We start from the raw sequence: 24782 nt of genomic DNA, 5'->3' as shown, positions 1-24782 counted from the left end.
TGACTAGTAAGGGCATCAAGGGATATGGCGATAGGGCCGGTGAATGGAGTTGAGGCAGAAGATCAGCCATGATCTCATTGAATGGCAGAGCTCGAATGGCCGACTCCTGCTCCTATTTCTTATGTTCTTAGTAGTTAGTGTCTTTGGGTGGGGATGAAGGGGGAAGTGTATTTTTAAAATGCTTGTAGTTATAACCACACACACATCATTGTGGATCAGTGACCTGGAGTGCACTGACTCAGCATCTGTCCTGACAAGCTGAGATTGTTCTCCTTAGAGCAGAGAACGTGAAGGGGAGATTTAATAGAGGTGTTCAAAATTCTGAGGGGTTTTGATAATAAAGTAAATAAGGTGAAACAGTTTCCACTGGTTGGAAGGTCGGTAACCAGAGGATACAGAATAATGATAACTGGTAAAATAACCAGGGTAAGATGGGAATTTTTTTTTACGCGAGTGAGTTGTTGTGATCTGGAACGCGCTGCCTGAAAGGGCGGTGGAAGCAGATTCAATAGTAACTTGCAAAAGGGAATTGGATAAATACTTGAAAAGGAAAAGTTTGCAGGGCTGTGGGGAAAGAGGGGGGGGGGGGGGGGGGAGTGGGACTAATTGGGAGAGCTCGTTCAAAGAGCCGGCAAAGGCACGATGGGCCGAATGGCCTCCTTCTGTGCTGTGAGATTCTATGACAAAAGAACAGATCCAAAACTAAACCGAATTGCTCCTTAGATCTTACAAAATAAAATAAACGTTCAAGACCGCAATCAGGGTTCTCGGAATACACCTCCTGCAGAACTGATTAAAAGAGTTTAATCGTTGCTGCAAGTACAAGGAGGCAAGGTTTGGATCATTATAAATGACTTTAGCTTTGCTCTTTTAGAATGCCACCAGCTGAATAGCCTTGTAATCACTCTGAGGTACACACATTGCTCCATTTAATTATTTATTTGGTAATTGTAGTGCTGTACGCTAAATAATTTGGATCTGATTGACGTTATTTCCTTGTTTTATCACCACACCTCTGCCAATGCACTGAGTGTAATATTTGCATCTGTGCTAAATACACCACCTGCTCGGCTGCAGAATCTTCACAGTATTGTTTATTTTACCAAGAGACTGGTATGACAATGAGATGAGCAACCGTTTCAGTGAAAAGTAGTTGTTAAACTCAACTCTTTGTTACAGTGTAAACCCTTACTAACAAATTACAGTATCTGCTACTTTCGACACATCACCACGTCCTGAGAGTGGTTACGCCCCCGCCCCCCCACCCCAATAAAAAGGCTCTTGCCGTGCCAATAGGTTGACGAGCAATTTCAAGTAATGAAGATGGTTCTAGCTGCCTCCTGCACTCTTCGCTGCCGTATCTAGAAACTGCTGGCCCGCGATGATGAGGATGTGGACACTGCGGTCAAAGGATGCAGAGATGCAGAGGCCTTGCTTATCAGGGTTCCAATCCAGGCAGCCGATAGGTTGCGACGAGAGGGAGAGGCTGTTCAGGAGCGCGGTGGTACCTGTCGAATCCTTGTCCTCTCGCTCGTGGTCAGTCCTTTCGAGCAGTGTTGCAGATTCACTGCTGGCAAACAAACCACAAAAAAAAAGGATGCGTAGCACAAAGACTGCGAATCCAAAGAGTGTCTATCTCTTCCTGCTGGCTCAGTGAGGCCATTGTGCCATGGGGTTGTGGTACTAACCGTGCGGAGCAGAAATCACAGCATTGTTAGGGGCACTAGAACTGGCCACAGGGGGCACTAGAACTGGCCACAGTGGCCCCTGAACTAGGAAGGTTCCTGGGCCTGCTGGCTACAGGGAACTGCCCATATTGTGGGATGAGGACAGGGCCAGTTTTGACTGTGATGTCCTGCATGGTTGAAATCTGTGAGGATTTGAGGCCAGTCAAGGTGTGAATGGAATCAAACCAGAGCAGCTCACTCATTCAGCTCTCTCTCTCTCCAAGGGGAAATGGCTGACTGACCAGTCGTGGCCACAAACCGATGTCCAACACTGGACTGGCCAGCACGCTGGTGTGCCAGTGTCATGCACCGCCTCCCCACCCCCCACCATTCTCAGCTCTTGCCCAAACTCAAGACACGCCCACTTACTGTTTCCACAGATGCAGACAGCCGGCTCCTCCACTTGTAATGAAGATGTTTCGATTCTGAGGCAAATGTCGCACGGTCCAAGCCGTATACTTGTACGGCTTTAAAAAGAAAAATGAAAATAAGCAAGTTATTGACCTCTGAGGAGTTTGTGATAACGTGTACAATATCTCGAATGGGAGACTCCCTTAACCAGAATTCCTGGTGGGAAGACTTGCTCTTTAACAAACCTGAAATTAAAATAAAGACAAATATTTCTACCAACTGAGAAATGTCCTGTGACAAAGGGTTCCTCCGTACAACCCTGAGCAGTTCATGGAGGCAGATATGAAGAAGCCAATCCCAACAAACACCACAGGCCGCTGCGATCATCTCTGTTTTATATTAAAAAACCTAAAGGAAAGGGGGTGGACTCAATGGTGCAGGACAACACCGAGATTGAAAAAGAACAGGAGAGAAAACACAATAAGGAAAGAGGCCGTGGTTAATTGAGGCAAGCTTGGGTTCTGTAAATGGCCAGAGGTTGTAGGTGGAAGGGATGAGCAAGGGAGGTAAGGAGTCAAATCCTGGCAGAGAATCAGTTGGAGTCACTGGTTCTTGATTTTAACAGCGCAGGTAGAGAGAGAAGAAATGGTGCTCGTACTTGGCACTGAATCCTGCACGGGCAGATAGTAATTTGGTGCTACAACAACACAAAAAGAAAATATTGCAGATGCTGGAAATGTGAAATAAAAACAGAAAATGCCGGAGAAACTCAGCAGGTCAGGCAGCATCTGTGAAGAGAGAAACAGAGTTAACGTTTCAGGTCGATGACCTTTCGTCAGAACTGGAAAAAAGCAGGAAATGGAACAGATTTTTAAGCAAGGGTAGGGGCTGGGAAAGGGGAGGAAATAACAAAAGGGGAGGTCTGTGATAGGATGGAAGGTAGGAGAGATTAAAGAGACATTAAGAGATATTCAAGGCAAGAGGAGATGGTAATGGGACAGGTTAAGAAACAAAGGATGGCTCTAGATGAAGTGTAAATTGCGCTGGCAGAATGAAGGACAGCTGCCCTGTGGGAGAGAAGAAAAAAGGCCAAACAAAGTGTGGATAAAAAATATATCTATGATAGGGGCCGAGGTTACGATCTGAAATTGTTGAACTCGATGTTGAGTCCAGAAGGCTGTAAAGTGCCTAATCGGAAGATGAGGTGCTGTTCCTCGAGCTTACGCTGAGCTTCCGTGGAACAATGCAAGAGGCCGAGGACGGTGAGGTCTGAGTGGGAGTGGAGCGGTGAATTGAAGTGACAGGCCACCGGGAGCTCGGGGTCCCCCTTACGGACTGAACGGAGGTGTTCCGCAAAGCGGTCACCCAATCTGCGTTTGGTCTCCCCAATGTAGAGGAGACCACATCGTGAGCAGCGAATACAGTATACTAAATTGCAAGAAGTACAAGTAAATCGCTGTTTCACCTGGAAGGGGTGTTTGGGGCCCTGGACGGTGGGAAGTGGGGGGGGGAGGTAAAAGGGCAGGTGTTGCATCTCCTGCGCTTGCACGGGAAGGTGCCGGGCGAAGGGGAAGGGGTGCTGGGGGTGGTAGAGGAGTGGACCAGGGTGTCGCGGAGGGAGCGGTCCCTATGGAATGCTGAAAGGGGAGGTGAGGGGGAAGATGTGTTTGGTGGTGGGATCACGCTGGAGGTGGCGGAAATGGCGGAGGATGATCCGTTGAATGTGGAGGCTGGTGGGGTGAAAGGTGAGGACAAGGGGAACTCCATCGTGGTTCCGGGAGGGAGGGGCAGGGGTGAGGGCAGAAGTGCGGGAGATAGAATGGACACGGTTAAGGGCCGTGTCAACCACTGTAATTTGGTGCTGTCTATCTCCATTGCATACATAGGCTCTCTTCATGGTTATAAAAGAATTAGCTTTTAAAACTGCAATGCGAGTGTTTGAGGGGCAGAGTGTTAGACCCATCAGTGCTCACCTTATCCACAAGACTAATTCAACCTCCGGAACCATCAGTAAAGCTGATGCAAATCATTGTGACTGATTTCAGGAGAACTCTGGGGAAATTCTTCCCCAACTCTCGAATGTAATCAAGCAAGCACCTGGAGACCATGGTCACGAAATGATGCATCACTAGACAAGCTCAACTAACCCGCACCCCCGAAAACACCCCCATCTCCTCCTCCCTCCAGACCCTCCTTAATTCTTGGGTCATGTCAGACTCCTGTAGGGTACCCCAATAGCCCCTTCAGGGTTCATCAAGCAGTGGTGAACTTAGGAATGGGAGTGGGCCGTTCAGCTCCTTGAGCCTGTTTCGCATTCAATTAGATCCTGGCTGACTTGTATCTTAACTCCTTGTTCCGTATCCTTTAACACCCTTACCTAACAAAAATCTATCAATCTCAGTTTAGAAATTTTCAACTGACCCCCAGCATCCACAGCTTTTTGGGGGAGAGAGTCCAGATTTCCACTAACCCTTTGTGTGAAGAAGTGCTTCCTGACATCACCCCTGAACGGCCTGGCTCTAATCATTCCAAACGCCTCAATTAAATCACTCTTTAATCTCTTATACTCAAGGGAATGCAAGTTTGGTCTGTGCAATCTGTCCTCATCATTTAACCCCTTTTAGCCCGGGTGTCATTCTGGTGAATCTGTGTTGCACCCACTCCAAGGCCAATCTATCCTTCCTGAGGTGAGGGGCCCAGAACTGAATGCAGTTACTCCAGGTGGGGTCTGACCAGAGCTTTACACAACTACAACTTTCACCCCTCAATGTCTTACCTTCTCACTCCGACAGTTGAAGCCCTTGTTCGTGTCGTACTTCTGCATATTGAAGACATGGACCCTTCCTTCCAGGGTTGTTGCCACCAGTTTGTTCAAACTCATGTCCTTTCCATCAAACTCCACGCAGCAAACCTACCCCCGGGATGGACGTCAAAAAAAACCCCACAAAGGCTAGAATAAGCTTCAAAAAACCACATTTAGTTCCTTTGCTCAATAATTTTTATATACATTTTTCCCTTCTCCCTCCCCCAGGATTGTGTTCCTCACTGGGGTATGGTTCCAAGGGCCACAGCAACCCTTCCAGCTACTGTGATCAAATGCCCATTCTTTATAAGTAACCATGGATAACGAGTGTCGAACAGGCTATTCAACCACAGGGGCATCACATCCCAGCTCAATTCTATCCTCGTCTGATGTCTAGGAGTCACTGAAAGAAAGAACTTGCATTTCTATAGCGCCTTTCACAACCTCAGGACGTCCCAAAGCACTTTACAGCCAATGAAGTACTTTTTGAAGTGCAGTCACTGTTGTAATGTAGGAAACGTGGCAGCTAATTTGCGCACAGCAAGCTCCCACAAACAGCAATGTGATAATGACCAGATCATCTGGTTTAGTGAAGCTGGTTTAGGGATAAATATTGGGGAGAACTTCCCTGCTCTTCTTCAAAATAGTGCCATAGGATCTTTTACGTTCACCCGAGAGGACAGACGGGGCCTCAGTTTAACGTCTCATCCGAAAGGCGGCACCTCCGACAGTGCAGCACTCCCTCAGCACTGAAGTGCCAGCCTGGGTTATGTGCTCAAGCCTCTGGCTCAGAAGCGAGAGTGCTACCCGCTGACACTGGATAGGAATCAGAAGCATGATTTCAACCCCTCAGCTCCAGTCACTGCCACAGGGGAGCTGACGCCAGTTATAATCCCGTGTCGATGCGGAGTTAGCAGATTTCAGCAGTCGGGGGGACTACAGCTGGCTTCGGCTTCCTCTGCTGCCCCAGGTGAGCTCCACTAGCTCAGCTCGGACCGCAGATTGAAGCCGGTACGGCTCAGTTTCACACCAGGCACCGATTTACCAAGAGCCACAAGGATCCACTCAGATCGCTCAAACTCACCCCGCTCTTGACATTTGTCTCCCATCGTACTTCCATGTTTCGCAAATCGAATAGTTTAATATCCCCGTTGTCGTATCCGGCACAAACACAGCGATCCCACTGAGTGCACGCGTGACCTGAGAACCAGCCCAAAGCAATTAAATGTGTGTCTGTATAAAGGTGTGCGTGTGTGTATATGTGTGTAAATGTGCATGTGTGTGAGTGTGTAAATGTGTGTGTACATGTGTGTAAATGGGTGTGTATGGGTGTGTAAATGTGCGTGTGTACATGTGTGTGAGGGTGCACGTGTGTGTAAATGTGTGTGTGTACATGCGTGTGTGTATGTGTGTAAAAGTGTGTGTGTGTGTACATGTGTGTAAACGTGCGTGTATGGGTGTGTAAATGTGCATGTGTACATGTGTGTGAGTGAGTAAATGTGTGTACATGTGTGTATGTGTGAATGTGCATGTGTACATGTGTGTGTGAGTAAATGCGTGTACATGTGTGTGTATGTGTACATGTGCATGTGTACATGTGTGTGTAAATGTGCATGTGTACATGTGTGTGTGTAAATATGCGTGTGTGTACATGTGTAAATGTGCGTGTACATGTGTGCGTGTGTAAATGTGCGTGTGTGTACATGTGTGCGTGTGTACATGTGTGAGTGTGTAAATGTGCGTGTACATGTGTGCGTGTGTAAATGTGCGTGTACATGTGTGTGTGTGTAAATGTGCGTGTGTGTACGTGAGTGTGTAAATGTGCCTGTGTACATGTGTGCGTGTGTAAATGTGCGTGTGTGTACATGTGTGTGTGTAAATGTGCGTGTGTACACGTGAGTGTGTGAATGTGCGTGTGTACATGTGTGAGTGTGTAAATGTGTGTGTGTGTACATGTGTGCGTGTGTAAATGTGCGTGTGCACGTGTGTGTAAATGTGCGTGTGTAAATGTGCGTGTACATGTGTGTGTGTGAGTGTGCGTGTACATGTGTGTGTGTAAATGTGTGTGTACATGTGTGTGTGTAAATGTGCGTGTGTGTACATGTGTGTGTGTAAATGTGTGTGTGTGTACATGTGTGAGTGTGTAAATGTGCGTGTGTGTACATGTGTGCGTGTGTAAATGTGTGTGTACCTGTGTGAGTGTGTAAATGTGCGTGTGTGCCTGTGTGTGAGTGTGTAAATGTGTGTGTGTACATGTGTGCGTGTGTAAATGTGCGTGTGTGTGTTGTGCAGTGATGCAGGTTTTATGAACAGCATCTCACCAAAAGCAACCGTCCAGCAGTCTCTCCTGTTGAATCCCTCTGCAGGCTCCATGTTGGCTACAGGAAGGTCCTTTTGTCGTGAATCCCAGACCTTGACTGTTCCTGTGAGAAAAGGTACAAAATGGAGGGGGTCACGTACATGGGTTGGGTATTCCTCATTTGGCACCTTCCCCCCCAAACTCCTTCCATTCCGGCTGATGAAGTGCAGTTTAGTGGGATGTCGGCTGCTGATTCGACTCACCATCAGAGTCAGCTTGGCTCAGTTGGTAGCACTCTTGGTTCAGAGTGAGCAGGGTGTTCCATCAAGCCCCACCCCAGGACTTGGGCCAAAATCTCGGTCCAAAGGACAGCCAGTGAACTGTTAATAGCCCATTAGTATTTGCTCTCAAAGTCCAGTATTTCTTACTCGCTGGTTTATCGCTGTTTCATAGAATCATACAGCACAGAAGGAGGTCATTCGGCCCGTCATGCCTGTGCCGGCAATCTAACTGCTCCCATTCCCCTGCCCTTTCCCCATAGTCCTGCAAAAACGATCCCCTTCTGGGAATCAAGGGAACATAGATTGAAACTTTATACGTGACCCTTAAGTGATGGCAAAGCTTGGACATCCTGGGCTAGGCCGATACTTCGGTGTGATGAGGACACGCTGCATTGTCGGAGGTGCCGTCCTTAAGTGAGATGCTAAAACAAGGCCCCCTTTGTCTGGCCCAGTGCTAAACTGGCGTGCGTTTCATTGGCAGACCCCTAAACTGTGTGCGGTAAACTGAAAGAGCACAGGGGGGCCAGGGCCAGGCCAGCGCAGCCTGGTGAGAAGCAGGGAGATGGAATTGCTGGGCTTTGAATGGGTAAGGGCGCGGGGGCGCAGCTTTCTGAACGAGTTGCGATCTATGGAGGAGGGAAGCGGGGAGACTGGGTAAGTGAGCAGCAGAGCCTCGAGACGATGAAAGGTGACGTAAGAAAACTACTAGGCACTTGGTCTAAGCGTTAAACAAAGCTTTAATCAACTGTTTCACAACACGGAGGTCTAGTTGTCACAGAATCACAGAAACCGCACAGTGCAGACAGTTGTGTCCTTCACTAGTTCCTGTTAAGAATGTCCTGCGCAAGCTGGGCCCGTACCCGAGTATTTATACTCTCCCTGGACAGTGCCACCCGTAGGCCGCTCAGTATTATTTCATAAGTCTTTCTTTCATGAATGACTGATTCATGTCACAAGGTGTGGATTAGATTCCGGGTGGGATAGCTGTATTAGTGAGAGAACTGCTAGCATCCACTTTATCCAACATCGCAAATTGATACAGTCACCACATAAATAATGCAGGCTTGCATAAGCGGTAGAAACATTATCTGGCGCTCCTGTACCGACCGGTCAAGTTTCGCTCATCAGCAGTGACACTTTGGATTAATAACGGGACCGATAGTTCACTCGAAAGGGCAAATCTTGCCTCCTTCCCTCAAACTTGGGTTTTAAAAGCTTCTAGGTTGGAGTAAGAAGGGGGTAAAGGAGCTGCATAGTTTGAGATCCTGGGTTAGAATGAGTTACAATAGTTCTATGTCTTGATTTTATAGAATCATACAGCATACAAGCAGGCCATTCGGCCCATCGTGCCTGTGCCGGCTCTTTGAACAAGCTCTCCAATTACTCCCACTCCCCACTGCTCTTTTCCCACAGCCCTGCACATTTCTCCTTTTCAAGTCTTTATCCAATTCCCCTTTTGAAAGTTACTATTGAATCTGCTGCCACCGCCCTTTGTCGGGGAACACTTCAGCAGTCAAGGACATTCAGCCTCCGATCTTCGGGTAAGCATTCTCCAAGGCGGCCTTCGAGACACACGACAACGCAAAATCGTAGAGCAGAAACTGATAGCCAAGTTCCGCACCCATGAGGACGGCCTCAACCGGGATCTTGGGTGCATGTCACGCTACATGTAACCCCACCTGACGTAGGGTCACCCAGTCTCGAGTCGTCGTTGGCTTGTTCTCTCTATACAGATGCGGCCAGACCTGCTGTAATTTCCAGCAAAAAAAAAATTTTTGTTTTGTTTTTCATACAGACCCCAGCATCTGCAACATTTGACCCCTTGTGACCCCACCTCATTGTTCTTTGATGTAATGTTTTCCTGACTAACCTGTTTGGACACCATTCACACCTTTGATTGCTGTGATTATCTCTCTGCCGAGGTGTGATAAATGGCAGTTAGAAAGATTACCTGTAATCATCTGGCATTATTCTCTGACTATATAAGCTGTGTCTTTATGCATCTCTTCACTTCACCTGACGAAGGAGCAGCGCTCCGAAAGCTTGTGATTTCAAATAAAACTGTTTGACTATAACCTTGTGTTGTGTGACTTCTTACAACCGCCCTTTCAGGCCGCGCGTTCCAGATCACCACAACTCGCTGCGTAAAAAAAATGTTTCCTCGTCTCCCCCCTCTGGTTCTTTTGCCAATTCAGTTTTAACCGTGTTTAGACCAGTACTCACCGTCCCTGCTGCCAGTGACTATCTCTGGGGCCCCCTGTCCAATTCCGAGCCCGCCTACACCATCGATGCAGTTAATGATTTCGCGATGTGCTTTGGCCGTGTAGAGTGGAGAGTCAGACGCCTCCAGGTTCCTGTGGCAGGGGTGGCAACACGTCAGCTTTTAGGTGCTTTCATACCTGCACTTTCACTGCAGCAGTTTTTGGGAGAGTGAGGTCTGTGTGCCCCTGCCCCGTGAGGTCGACAACTCCCGTGCAGCGCCGTGGGACGTTTTACTACGTTAAAGGCGCTACATAAATGCAAGTTGTTGTTATTGTTGGGCCGTAATCTGGGAAGGTTGCATCACATGACCTCCCTCCTCCATTCGCACCGCCCCCACCCGCCCATCACTGGTTGCCCGGTGCATCAAACCTCACGGCAATGGCGGCCACCACCCCCACAATCCTCTGCCCCTCCATCCATCTTGTGGTTTGACCAGGGCCGCACTGCATCCTGGGCGCGTTGCGGCCCTTCTGCTTTGTTACGCGTCCGTCCAGAGCAGCTGCTCACGGGAGCGTTTCCGGGAAATTAATCTTGAATTCCGGGAGACTCCGGGACAATCTGGGAACCCCAACTGGGACAGGGCGGCCAGTCTCTATAGGCACCTGGACTCTGCTTTTACGTAAAGGCCCCCGGAATTCTAACCTGCAGGGAATGTCTCTGTCCCGTTCACACGACTGAAGCCATCTCCCACATCCCGAAGGCAGGAATGCCAACCCACTGCTAAATCGGTCAGCATTGCGCCTGTTTTATGCATGCCTGCATGTGGTCCCTACCCCGAATGGAACTTACCGCACGCACGGTGAACTGCAGGTGAGAACCCACATGCTGCCACTCCATGCCACACCAACTGACTCCGCATGCCCCCCCCCTTTCCACCCCCCCCCCCCAGTCGAGTTACCAACCATGCAGACAATTGACGGCAGATCAGCTCCCACGAGATGCTTAGTGGGTGCAGGCATTGCCTGACGTGGCACTGAGCACAGGAACAGGAGGAGGCCATTCAGCCCCTTGATCCCGTTCCGCCATTCAATGAGATCCTGGCTGATCTGTGACCTAACTCCATATAACCCGCCTTTGCCCCATATTCCTTAATACCTTTGGTTAACAGAAATCTATCAATCCCAGATTTAACATTAACAATTGACCCAGCATCAATTGCTGTTTGCGGAAGGGAGTTCCAAACTTCTCCCACCCTTTGTGTGTAGAAGTGTTTCCTAACTTAATTCCTGAAAGGTCTGGCTCTAATTTTTAGGCTATGCCCCCTAGTCCTAGATTCCCCAACCAGCGGAAATAGTTTCTCTCTATCTACCCCATCAGTTCCCCTTAATATTTTGAAAACTTCAATCAAATCACCCCTTAACCATCTAAATTCTAGGGAATACAACCCTAGTTTGTGTAATCTCTCCTCGTAGTATTCTAATAAATATCCTGGTATCATTCTAATAAACCTACGCTGCACTCCCTCCAAGGCCAATCTATCCTTCCTAAGGTGTGGTGCCCAGAACTGCTTACAGTGCTCCAGGTGTGGTCTAACCAGGGTTTTGTATAGCTGCAGCATGACTTTTACCTCCCTTGTATTCTGAGCCATCGTGTCCAGATTCCAGCCTCCTGGTCGGTACAAAGTTAACTGATTTCAGCCAGGGCGATGGCAGGGGAAGGTACAGTTGGCCCTGTGTTAGGGAAGGCAGGGGCTCCTGCTCCTGAGCACTCTCTGGTGACCCCGGTGGGAAACGTTCACACAGTGACGTAGTGCGAGGACGGTGGTCAGGGTTTCGGCTGCGATGCCCTCCACAGTCGATGAGCCAACACTAGGCTCACGTAAGGAAAAATGGCCACTTGGTGAGATACTAGAGAGAGTCTGTGGTCTATGGAACCACGCTCCAGCAAGACTGAGCGCTTTAAGGGGAAAATATTAAACAAAAGGCTAGACTTATTGCCGGATTTTGGAATTAACTGCAAGTACTTTTGAAGTTTTACATGTGGGATTAATCCCATGCATTAACCAACTCAATGAACCAGTCACACTTATTACCAGATGTGAAGATTGCCATCAAAGTCTCCAGTGGCCAGGTGCCTCTGCTGCAGACTGGTAGCTCCGAATGTGCCACATCTAAAGGCTCTGGGCTTTTCGATCTACAAGGTGAAAGAAATAAGGTTTCCTGAGATCGCAGTATTACTGTGGTGGGGCTGGGCTACCTGCAGTAGGGAGAACACCACGGTGGCGGTGGCCTGGCAGGAGCACCAACGCACCGTGAAATACAGCAGGTAAAGGTTTTGGTTAACATCTCGGCCATATCATTGCTCTCAGTGGGGATTCTGCAAAGTGGATTTGTGAAATTTGCATTCCATGTCCACTAGAAGTGAATAAAAAATAGCCTAGGATTATAACCATAGACTTGGGCTGGATTTTGATACTGGAGGCGGGACTACAACTTTTGGGGTTGTAGTCCCGCCTCCATCGAGTTGTGGCCAACCCACGTGATTTTCACTTGATTGACCTTGTTGAGTCCGCCCAGCGGGCTCAGCAGGCCAATTAAGGGCCACCCGGCAACAGGTGATGTCACAGGTTGATATTTCATCTGTCAAGAGCTTTTGACAGATGAAATATCAGCGTTTGACAGCTCTGTGAAGCTGTCAAACACTGACAATCTGTACTCCAAGTTAATTCCTTCCTCTCAGGCTGATTTAGAGATCTCTCCAGAACAGAAAGCTGAATGCTGCAACTTTTGACAGCTCGCGGCCATTCTGCTTTCTGTGCCGGTGAGATGAGGGACTCCCGAGACCTGTAGGAAGGAAGGCTGTAAAGGTAACTAAAACTTCTTTAAACACTTTAGACACACCAAACACGCTTACCTCTGCACTCATGCACCCATCACTCACCTGAACACCAGACATCTCGAACCCTCCAAGCCCTTCAACCCGACGGTCCGCCTCGCTAACTTGGCGTGGTTTGGAGCCGTCGGGAATCCCACACTTCAGGACTAAAAATAGGGATTAGGCTAAAAACTGCCTGTTAACAGGTAGTTAATTGGCACTAATCCCCTTCCCGTCTCGGGGAGGTGGCTCCCAGCACAGGTCGGGTATCTGCCTCCTTTGAAACTGGCATGGAGGCGGGATGGGTTCGTACCCCCCGATTTTGCGATTTTAACCCCCCACACGCCTCCAATCCCGCCTCCATGGCCCAATGAAAATCCTGCCCTTGGTCTTTCCAAACCCGGGGTGTGTCTAGAATTTTGAGCTGTATTAACACTAGGGTCAAGAATTGGTTACTAGAATTCCCACTCCAGAGACTTGAGAATAAAACCTAGGCTGACACTCCCAGTGCAGTGCTGAGGGAGTGCTGCACTGTCATGGGTGCCGTCTTTCGGATGAGACGTTAAACTGAGGCCCCGTCTTCCCTCTCAGGTGAACGTAAAAGATCCCGCGGTACTATTTTTGAAGAAGAGTAAGGGTGGGTTATTCCCGGTGTCCTGGGGCCAATATTGATCCCTCAACCAACATCATTAAAACAGATTATCTGGTCATTATCACAATGCTGTTTGTTGGAGCTTGCTGTGCGCAAACTGGCTTCTGTGTTTCCTACATTATAACACTTTAGAAAGTACTTCATTGGTTGTAAAGCACTTTGAGACGTCCGGTGGTCATGAAAGGCGCTATATAAATGCAAATCTTTCTTTTTCTTTTTACTATTTGCCTCAAGGTGAAGCCAAAATTGCTTCACATCAACACTAACCTGGGTAGTGTAACCCGCGTGCGGGTCGCAATGTTTGCAGGACTGGTTTTTCTGGCTTGCAAGGTATTCAAACAGTAGCGACTGGTAAGCTAGGTGAGACTGAGTGTAACAGAACTTTTTGATTAGTGCACAGTTGTTTTACCACAGCGGGACGGTCTTCAAGAAAAAGTGTTTGTCAAATTTATTTTTTGGTTCAGTTGAGGGAAGAGACCAGAAGTTGTCGGACAAACAGACCAAAGAATTCTTAAAGGGGGTTCAGCGTTCAGCTGGAGTACACACAGACAGAACTCACAACGCGGTGCCGAGAACATTGTCAAATTATCAGACATCAGACCTAAATATTCTGGCAAAAAGTTTATTAACCCATTATAGGCACTCCTATTGTGTGTTTGTTATACATATATTGTGCTTTTATTATTTGAGATGTTTATACTTCATATTGCTATTTGCTTGTAAGTAGAATTATCAATTATTTTAGTATTAAACCTTTTGTTTTTGTGATAACTGTGGTGTATGTGCCTTTAAGAGCAATTATGGTGTATGTGCCTTTAAGAGCCCCAGGTGTGCGTAATGCCGGTAATTGCCACTTGGGCTATATAAGCCTGTGTATTGTGTATATCCTTTAGAAACCCCCCCCCCAGACTTGCTTAGTAAATACCTATGAACCAACTCCTGTCTTCAGTGTCTTTATCTACACACGGACACTACAGTGGCGACGAAGTGGAAACGGACTTACCTGCAATTCGGCAGCACCTCAAGGACATCGATTCCTCCAGCGTCCAGAAGACTCAAGGAAGTAAGAGAAACTGTGGTTTCACCAGCTGGCCAAGCTGGTGACAGGTACTGCGCTAATCCTTCCTGGGCGTCAGGCTGGAGCTCCAGCGGTGGGCTCTACAGCTGAGACAGGCAGCGAAATCGGAGGCAAGCAATAACGGACTGGGAGGGTGCACTCGAGAGACGGCCGGCGCGGCAAGCAGGTCAGCGTTTAGACCTCCGTCGGGAACGAGTCTCCAACAGTGAATAAACGGAAACCACAGTAAAACAGCATTGTTATCGGTAGCAGCGGCGGAAAGCGCGGGAAGCGCCATATCGTTGCTACAGAGAGAAAAAAAAAAGCGCGGGAAGCGCCATATCTTTTCTGAAATGCCTAAATCTGGTAATATTGAGGCTTTTGATGGCGAAATAGAAGATTGGACCACATACGTGGAAAGAGTAGAGGTTTATTGCACTGCAAATGGAATAACAGATGAAAAAAAAGCTTCAGTACTTCTGAACTTAATGGGCGCGAAGACATACGGGCTGTTACGAAATTTAATCACTCCAGCCAAACCAAAGGACAAGACTTTTAAAGAAATTGTTGATACCCTGCAGGAGCATTTAAACCCAACACCGCTGCTGATAGCGGAACGATTCAAGTTCTTCAAGAGAAATCAACACAAGAATGAAAGTAACGCTGATTACCTAACCTATTTAAGAAAGCTATCAAAGTACTGCCAATTCAGAGCAGGACTATCGGATTATCTTCGAGACAAATTTGTTTGCGGTCTCTTAAGTGAAGGAACACAAAAAAGACTGCTTTCTGAAAAAGATTTAACATTGGACAAAGCTTTCAGTATGGCTGTATCATACGAAGCAGCAGCAAAAGGAGCTGCAGAGATACAACAAGAGACACAGGACTTCGGCACCCATAAAATGACACAGGAGTTCGGAAGATGTTATCGCTGCGGCAGATCCACCCATAACCAGAGGGACTGCTGGTTCAAGGGCAAAGCATGCAGGCAATGTGGTAAGATTGGACACATTGCACGGGTATGCCAATCTGGACAAAATAAATCCACTGACAGAAAACAAAAAATCAATAAAGAAAAGTACAGGAAGGTACAAATGATGACGGACAATAGCTCCGAAGACCAGAATAGCGATAGCGACTCCGGAAACAAGAGACTAAGCTGTCTCAAATTACATAATGTACTTGCCAAAGAGGATTACCAAACCATTTGGGTTACCCTCACAATAGCAGGGTCCCCAGTTAAAATGGAGCTAGATACAGGATCAGCTCTAACCGTAATAAATCGACGAGATTACGAGAGGCTATTTTCGCATATACCTCTAAAAGACACATCCATTATCTTAAAAACATATACGGGGCAGAAAGTCTACCCCAAAGGAAAAATAAGGGTGCCTGTGGTATACAACGGCAAAGAAATACAAAAGTTGTATTTATACATTCTACAAGATGGTGGTCCACCGTTGTTGGGACGTGAATGGATAAGGAAGATACGTTTAGACTGGCACTCCATTCAGGCACTGACGGTGACCAGTAAGGAAAAAAACAATGATGACATCATACCTGAACGATTAAAAGACATCTTGGCCAACGCCAAAGAAGTGTTTCAAGAGAAACTAGGAACCTTGAAAGGCATCACCGCCTCAATAAAAGTGGAAGATACAGCAATTCCAAAATTTTTTAAGGCAAGACCGGTGCCATACGCAATACGTCCGGCAGTCGAGGCAGAGCTGAAGAATTTGGAAAAGGCAGGCGTATTATCCAAAATAGATTGGAGCGAATGGGCAACACCCATCGTTCCAGTCATGAAAAAAACATTGAAAAATAACTCTGAGGAACAGAAAAAAATTCGCATCTGTGGGGACTTTAAGGTGACTGTAAACCCGGTCCTTCACACGGTACAGTATCCTCTTCCGAGGATAGAAGATATTTTCGCCTCACTATCCGGAGGGAAACGTTTCACAAAAATTGACTTGGCACAGGCATATCTACAGATGGAGGTTGAGGAGACCTCTAAAAAGTATCTCATAATAAACACACACAAAGGCCTGTACCAGTACAATCAACTGGTTTTTGGAATAGCATCAGCTCCAGCTATCTGGCAAAGAGCTATGGAGCAAGTCCTGCAAGGGATTCCAGGGACTCAATGCTGCCTAGACGACATCCTTATAGCAGGAGAAAACGACAACGAGCACCTTGCCAATTTGGAGCAGGTGCTCACTAGGCTGAAAGAACGGGGCCTACGAGCAAATCGCCCCAAGTGCGAATTTTTCCAAAATCAGATATCATATTGTGGCCACATAATTAATAAGGAAGGGTTACATAAGTCAGCTGAAAAAATTGAAGCAGTTATAAAAGCCCCAGCACCTGAAAATGTTTCACAATTAAGGTCATTCCTGGGATTAATAAATTACTATCATAAATTTTTACCGAACTTATCAACTATTCTACACCCTCTTAATTATCTTCTACAGATAGGAGTGATTTGGAAATGGAACGAAGACTGTAAACGTGCCTTCCATAAATGTAAAGACTTAATCACATCCGAGAAAATTTTGGCTCATTACAACCCATCACTACCAATCAGACTGGCATGCGATGCATCCCCTTACGGCATAGGAGCGGTATTGTCCCATAGATTCCCTGATGGCTCGGAACGGCCGATAGCTTTTGCGTCACGCTCATTGAACTCAGCTGAGCGTAACTACGCCCAGATAGACAGGGAAGCACTCAGCCTGGTATGGGGAGTGAAGAAATTCAACCATTACCTACACGGACAAAAATTTACCTTGCTGACTGACCATCAACCCCTCATCTCCATATTCAACCCTAAAAAAAGGTGTCCCCATTATGACGGCACAAAGACTACAGAGGTGGTCCCTTTTTCTAGGGGCACACCAATACAACATTGAATACAAAGGGTCAAAACAGCATGGGAATGCTGACGGTTTATCACGCCTACCGTTGCCAACGATAGAAGAGGCACCTACAGTAGACCCAGTAGAGATATTCCACTCTACCATAGTGGAATGTCTACCGGTGACAAATTCTGCCATTGAAAGGGAGACAAGAAATGACCCTACTCTCTCACGGGTCTACGATTTAACAGTGAAGGGATGGCCAGCACATGGCGAACCACTGTTGCCAGCATTCTCGCAAAGAAGAGAACAGCTGTCAGTGTGCCGAGGAACCTTGATGTGTGGATCCAGAGTGGTGATTCCACCCAAACTCCAGGATAAAGTGCTAAAGGAGCTTCACGAGGGGCATCTGGGTGGAGTGAAAATGAAGAACCTAGCTAGGGCGTTTGTATGGTGGCCAGGTATCGATGGAGACATCGAAGACATGACCAAGAGCTGCCTAGGATGCCAGAAGGTCCAAAATGCTCCGCCACAGGCCCCTCCTACATCCATGGGAGTGGCCCTCATCTCCCTGGCAAAGGGTGCACATCGACTTTGCTGGTCCATTTATGGACTCAATGTTCTTAATCGCAGTTGATGCACACTCCAAGTGGCCGGAGGTAATAAAGATGTCCTCCACCACCACGGAAAAAACCATCACAGTATTAAGGACCATATTTGCCAGGAATGGGCTGCCGGAGCAGATATGTTCTGATAATGGACCGCAATTTGTGTCCGAAGAATTCAGAAAGTTCTTAAAGAACAATGGGGTAAAGCACTACACATCTGCCCCATACCATCCCGCCACCAATGGATTGGCTGAAAGATTTGTCCAGACCTTCAAGAAGGCCATCAAGGCCATGGGTAATGAAGACATAAAACTTCAGCACAAGGTGGATAACTTCTTATTTGCATATAGGAATGCAACGCATATGGTTACTAACCAAACTCCCGCCATGATGTTCTACAATAGAAACCTAAGATGCCGGCTGGATTTGGTCAAGCCCAACATCCGAAGGGACGTGGAGAACCGGCAGTTTCAGGGCATGAATGAAAGGCCAACTAGGGCCTTCCAGATAGGCCAACCGGTTTTGGCCCGGGACTACCGTACCGAGAAATGGCAGCCTGGAACTATCTGCACACGATTAGGACCACTGATGTATACCGTGGACATCGGAGACAGCATAATAAGGCGCCATGCTGACCAAATCATCAAGTCATCCGAAAAGGGACAACCTACACCACCACTCTATACATCTAACGATGAAGTAGAGATACCCATATCTACCTCCGATCCGGTGATACTGGAGCCCGATGAACCCGACACTGGCCTTCAAGCGAATCAGCCTTGCCAGAAGAACCTACTACACCACCAGAAACTACTACACCCCCGAGGCGTTATCCGGACCGAGTCAGGAAGCCTCCTGAGAGACTAACTTATAATTAATTAATACAGCAATGTATATTATTTTGCATATAACATGTAATTAATAATTACTTAAAATATGATGTACTAGTTAGCTAGAAGGGGAGGAATTGTGGTGTATGTGCCTGTAAGAGCAATTATGGTGTATGTGCCTTTAAGAGCCCCAGGTGTGCGTAATGCCGGTAATTGCCACTTGGGCTATATAAGCCTGTGTATTGTGTATATCCTTTAGAAACCCCAACCCAGACTTGCTTAGTAAATACCTATGAACCAACTCCTGTCTTCAGTGTCTTTATCTACACACGGACACTACAATAACAGCCACCATTTCAAAGAGAATTTGGAAGAGCAGTACGAGGCTAATTTAAATCTAGTAAAGTGATTAACACACGTGGTGTCTTTTTTAGCCCTGTAGACTATGTTCAGGCTTGGGCTGATAAGTGGCAGGTAACATTCGCGCCACAGTAGTGCCAAGCAATGACTATCTCCAACAAACGAGAGTCTAACCACCTCCCCTTGACATTCAACGGCATTACCATCACTGAATCCCCTACCATCAACATCCTGGAGGTCACCATTGACCAGAAACTTAACTGGACCAGCCACATAAATACTGTGGCAACAAGAGCAGGTCAGAGGCTAGGTATTCTGTGGCAAATGTCTCACCTCCTGACTCCCCAAAGCCTTTCCGCCATCTACAAGGCACAAGTCAGGAGTGTGATGGAATACTCTTCACTTGCCTGGATGAGTGCAGCTCCAACAACACTCAAGAAGCTCGACACCATCCAGGACAATGCAGCCCATTTGATTGGCACCCCATCCACCACCCTAAACATTCACTCCCTCCACCACCGGCGTACCGTGGCTGCAGTGTGTACCATCTACAAGATGCACTGCAGCAACTCGCCAAGGCTTCTTCGACAGCACCTCCCAAATCCGCGACCTCTTCCACCTAGAAGGACAAGGGCAGCAGGCGCACGGGAACACCACCACCTCCAAGTTCCCCTCCAAGTCACACACCATCCTGACTTGGAAATATATCGGCTGTTCCTTCATCGTCGCTGGGTCAAAATCCTGGAACTCTCTCCCTAACAGCACTGTGGGAGCACCTTCACCACACGGACTGCAGCGGTTCAAGAAGGCGGCTCACCACCACCTTCTCAAGGGCAATTAGGGATGGGCAATAAATGTTGGCCTTACCAGCGACGCCCGGATCCCGTAAGCGAATAAAAAAAAAGATGCAATTCTGCAAGGGCTGATTACAGAAAAGGTGCAGGCTCTGGAATGTTACAACAGAAGATGAGATTAAAAGCCCCAAAACAAACACATGAAATCATCACTGTCAATGGCATATCCAGTGGGGAGAAGAGGGAAGGTGTTTGGCCCAACATTTGTTCATGAAGAACACGTTCCTTTAAATAGCCGTTGCCCCTTTAAATGAGAACAAGAAAAACACTGGACTCAGGCAAAACTGCAGAACAATGAGCGGGAGTCACCACCGACACATTTTACATTATTGTATCATTTGCTATCTTTGCCTTTCCTCCAGCCACAGTATCTCTTCCAGGAATGTACCCAAAACAAAACTGGATAACAGATATACATATATATATGAAAAATTACAAAATTCTCAGAACTACAGGAAAGGTGGATCACATAAAACTTACCACCCCTCAACGAGAATGTACACAGTGCAGCAATTTTATTGATATTTATAGTGCGATCTGCTGCCACATGTTTCTGTGACAATGTAACAGTTGGAAGCAATCTGATACAGTCGCCACAGTAACTGTCATACTGCAAGTTTAATTGTCATGTGGCTCAGCTGGTGACTGCACTGCCCAGTGTGGACATGCAGGCCAGAAGGTCCCACCCAGGTCATTCCCCGAGAATCTGCTGATCTTCAAGTGCTTAACACAATACCTGCGATTCCTAACACATGGAGTCAACGGAGGGGGAAAGGGATGGATGTTTAGGCTAGTGGATGGGGTGCCGATCAAACAGACTGCTATGTTCTGGATGGTGTCGAGCTTCTTGAGTGTTGTTGGAGCTGCACTCATCCAGGCAAGTGGAGGGCATTCCATCACACTCCTGACTTTTGCCTTGTAGATGGTGGAAAGGCTTTGGGGAGTCAGGAGGGGAGACACTCGCCGCAGAATTCCCAGCCTCTGACCTGCTTTAGTTGCCAGGGCATTTATATGGTTGTTCCAGTTCACTTTCTGGTCAATGGTGACCCCTAGAATGCTGATGGTGGGACACTTGGTGATGGTAATGCCATTGAATGTCATGGGAAAGTGGTTAGACTCTCTCTTGTTGGAGATAGTCATTGCCTGGCACTTATGTGACACAAATGTTATTTGCCACTTATCAGCCCAAGCCTAGATGTTGTCCAGGTCTTGCTGCATGCGGGCATGGACAGCTTCATTATCTGAGGAATTGTGAATGGAACTGAACACTGTGCAATCATCAGTGGACATCCCCACTTCTGACCTTGTGATGGAGAGGTCATTGATGAAGCAGCTGAAGATGGCTGGGCCTAGGACACTGCCCTGAGGAACTCCTGCAGCGATGACCTGGGGGCTGAGATGATTGGCCTCCAACAATCACAACCATCTTCCTTTGTGCTAGGTATGACTCCAGCCAGTGGAGAGTTTTCTCCTTGATTCCCATTGACTTCAGTTTTGCTAGGGCCCCTTGATGCCAGACTCGGTCAAATGCTGCCTTGATGCCAAGGGCAGTCACTATCACCTCACCTCTGGAATTCAGCTCTTTTGTCCATGATTGGACCAAGGCTGTAATGAGGTCAGGAGCTGAGTGGTCCTGGCGGAACCCAACCTGATCATCGGTGAGCAGATTATTGGTGAGTAAGTGCCGCTTGATAGCACTGTCGACGACACCTTCCACCACTTTGCTGATGATTGAGAGTAGACTGAGCGGTAATTGGCCGGGATGGATTTGTCCTGCTTTTTGTGGACAGGACATATCTGGGCAGTTTTCCACTTAGTCGGGTAGATGCCAGTGTTACAGCTGTGCTGAAACAGCTTGGCTAGAGGCGCGGCTAGTTCTGGAGCACAGATCTCCAGCACAACAGCTGGAATGTTGTCGGGGCCTGTGGCCTTTGCTGCGTCTGGTGCATTTTGACACCGTCCAATGTGGTTTTGGGGGAACCGCCTCCATATCACTCCTATGAACCTCTGTTGCCGACCTTTGGCCTTCTGGCTCGGCCTGTGGGTCTGCACGATTCCCGGCTCGGCCTTCGGACTGGGTATGTCGGCATTCCCCAATTCCCAGCTCCGTCCGTTCCTGCCAAGTCGGCCAAACCTTGAGTTTGGCCCCCCCCCACCCCTCCCCCAGCAAGCTGACCAAACCTAGCTCTGTCACTGGCAAGAAAGTAAGGAAGACTTGCATTTCTATAGCACCTTTCATGACCTCAAGACATCCTAAAGCATTTTATAACCAATTTGAAGTGTAGTCACTGTTGTAATGCAGGAAACACGCAAGCCTAATTTGCGCACAGCAAGCTCCCACAAACAGCAAGGTGATAATGACCAGATCATCTGTTTTAGATGTTGGTTGAAGGATAAATATTGGCCAGGACACCGGGGAGAACTCCTCTGCTCTTCTTCGAAATAGTGCCCGTGGGATCTTTTACGCCCACCTGAGAGCAGACGGGGCCTCGGTTTAATGTCTCATCCGAAAGACGACACCTCTGACAGTGCGGCACTCCCTCAGCACTGCGCTGGAGTGTCAGTCTGGATTTTTGTGTTCAAGTCTCTGGAGTGGGACTGTGAACCCACGACCTTCTGACTCAGAGGCGACGGTGCTGCCCACTGAGCCACAGCTGAGACTGGCGAGGCCTCAGGGGAGGGCTGCGGACAGAACCTTGCCGTGGCAAGAAAGCAGCACCTTCGGGGGAGAAAAATTATTTAAGCTAAAGTAAAAAAAATGAATAATGCAGAATTGAATCCCTGATAAAAAATATATATTCTTGAGTCATCGAAATTGACACATTTTGTGCAAGTGGAAATTGACATGTCAAGTTGAGTGGAAATCCCCGAATCTGAGAAATCTGGACTGTCTGAATCTAGAACATCTTCCAGTTCGACCCGAAACGTTAACTCTGTTTCTCTCTCTCCACAGAAGCTGCCTGACCTGCTGAGCGTTTTCCTGTTTTTTTAAATGTCAGATTTCCAAGCCTCCCCGCGGTGTTTCTGCTCTCTCGCCTGTGGACAGTGGCGATGAGATCTGGTGGTCGCCAAGAGAGCTGGAGCCGGACCAAGTGTGTCCAAGCCGGACCAAGTGGACCAATTGGGCAGAAACAACAAAAACCCAAAGCAAACTCAATTGCTACTTGGCCCTAAACAGACAATACAACATAGCTGATTACCTGACCATGGTAAAGGATAACAAACTGAGAAGAACCTTGACAAGGTACAGACTTAGCGAACATAGCCTAGCGATCGAAAAAGGCAGACACAGGCAGACCAGGCAGCCAAGAGAAGACAGGATATGCTCTCACTGCAGTCAGGGAGTAGTGGAGACAGAGATGCACTTCCTCACAGCTTGTGGAAAATATCAGGGCATCAGGGAGAATTTCTACCAAAAATTCTCACAAATATGCCCTGATTTCAGAAATCTGAATGACAACCAAAAACTCCCATTCCTACTGGGAGAGGAGAGAAACTGTATAACACTGGCGGCACACTATGTTACAGCTTGCCATGAACAGAGGGACAACCAGTAAACTAAGAAAAGAATATATATAAACAATGCGAATGTATATTTATACACTCAGGGATATACCTGTTTATACACTGTATGAATAGAACTGCGTTTATGTGCTAAACCATAAATGTATTTTGATGCTTTGGCAACATAAGATGTAACTTATCATGCCAATAAAGCGATTTGAATTGTGAATTGTGAATTGTGTCCCATTGTCCAAGGAATCCCTGGTGGACATTGTGGCCATTATTCCCCACCCTCCCTGGGCAATCGGCAACACTGCAATCCCGGCCACCGCTACAAGTGTAACAACACTCCTTCGCCCTGTTAACAATTCGCTCCTTCCCAACATTTGCAACACGGATTTACAGTAAACACACAGCCAGAGAATGAAACAAAAGAGTTACCGTCTGCACGTCTCCGATCTCCCCGCTGGTTGTCCCGTACACCCCGATAATCCCCCGACTTGCTGCCCCGGAGCCGGAGCCGGTGCCCAGGCAGACGAATCGGTTGCTACACGGGATCCACAGGCACCCGAAGGGGGTGAGAGGCAGCCTGCGATGGGACAGGGACACCAGGCGGGCCTTGGGGCTGTCTGACATCGCGACCCTGCTCCGCACAGAGAAGACGGGGAATACAAGAGAATTAAAGATTAATGAATGATATAAATTTAAAAAAAAGATTCAATTCAAATAATGCAGATCGCCCTTTGTGCCCAAACGATCAGAATCCAAAAAAAAATCACATTCAATTCGATTTAAAGAATTCAGATTCTTCCAATCCGCTCTGGTTGTTAAAAGTCTGGTGGAAACTTAAACATTGCTTTAAAACCGTGTTGTTTTTTTAAAATTATGCTAATCCCAGTTCTGATTTCAGGTTTTTTTTTAAAGATCGCCCGCAAAAAGAAAAAATAATAATAATTTGAAGCTAGCAAACGGAATCTCAGGCCAGATTTTAAAAAATAATAAAAAAAAACACAACACACAAGAAAACAACTGAGTTCAAAGTGAAAGGAAAGTTTCTGGGAGGCGGAGCCCGGCGCCCGCTTCCGCCCAGGCAGTCTCAGAGCAGCGACCCCGGCCGGCCCAGCCAGGGAGGACTCAAAGAAAATAAACAACTTGCATTTCTATAGCGCCTTTCACAACTTCAGGACGTCCCAAAGCGCTTTACAGCCAATGAAGTACTTTTTGAAGTGTGGTCACTGTTGTAATGTAGCAAACGCAGCCAATTTGCACACAGCAAGCTCCCACAAACAGCAATGTGATAATGACCAGATCATCTGTTTTTAGTGATGTTGGTTGAGGGATAAATATTGACCCCAGGACACCGGGGAGAACTCCCCCCCATTTCTTTGAAATACTGTCACAGGATCTGTTACATCCACCTGAGAGGGCAGACGGAGTCTCGGTTTAATGTCTCATCTGAAAGACGGCACCTCCGACAGTGCAGTGCTCCCTCAGTACTGCCCCTCCGACAGTGCAGCGCTCCCTC

General features: G+C 47.5%; 1 protein-coding gene across 4 annotated transcripts in view; it reads right to left on the bottom strand.

Moving 5' to 3' along the window:
* Window positions 1-1249: 1249 nt before the first annotated feature.
* The window catches only part of LOC147096680 (dynein axonemal assembly factor 10-like), a 44077-nt gene continuing 20544 nt past the window's right edge, over window positions 1250-24782 (bottom strand). The window contains exons 1-9 of one of the 4 annotated variants that reach the window (XM_085973252.1): window positions 24037-24290; window positions 23699-23900; window positions 11756-11856; window positions 9685-9815; window positions 7203-7304; window positions 5966-6081; window positions 4855-4989; window positions 2097-2194; window positions 1250-1567 (exon numbers count right to left, since the gene is read on the bottom strand). In XM_085973252.1, coding sequence (XP_085829378.1) covers window positions 1330-1567; window positions 2097-2194; window positions 4855-4989; window positions 5966-6081; window positions 7203-7304; window positions 9685-9815; window positions 11756-11856; window positions 23699-23900; window positions 24037-24038 — 1125 coding nt within the window. In that variant the 5' untranslated portion in view covers window positions 24039-24290 and the 3' untranslated portion in view covers window positions 1250-1329. Of the gene's footprint in view, window positions 1571-2096; window positions 2195-4854; window positions 4990-5965; window positions 6082-7202; window positions 7305-9684; window positions 9816-11755; window positions 11857-23698; window positions 24291-24782 lie in introns of those variants that run through there. The other 3 variants (XM_085973251.1, XM_085973254.1, XM_085973253.1) reach the window with 3 other exon arrangements.

This window comes from Somniosus microcephalus, chromosome 34, assembly GCF_052327205.1.
Source record: "Somniosus microcephalus isolate GS21.2 chromosome 34, FLI_Smic_1.0, whole genome shotgun sequence".
In the NCBI taxonomy this organism is placed as follows: domain Eukaryota; kingdom Metazoa; phylum Chordata; class Chondrichthyes; order Squaliformes; family Somniosidae; genus Somniosus; species Somniosus microcephalus.
The sequence above is the reverse complement of the archived record's forward strand: the minus strand, read 5'-3'. Positions and strand labels throughout refer to the sequence as shown.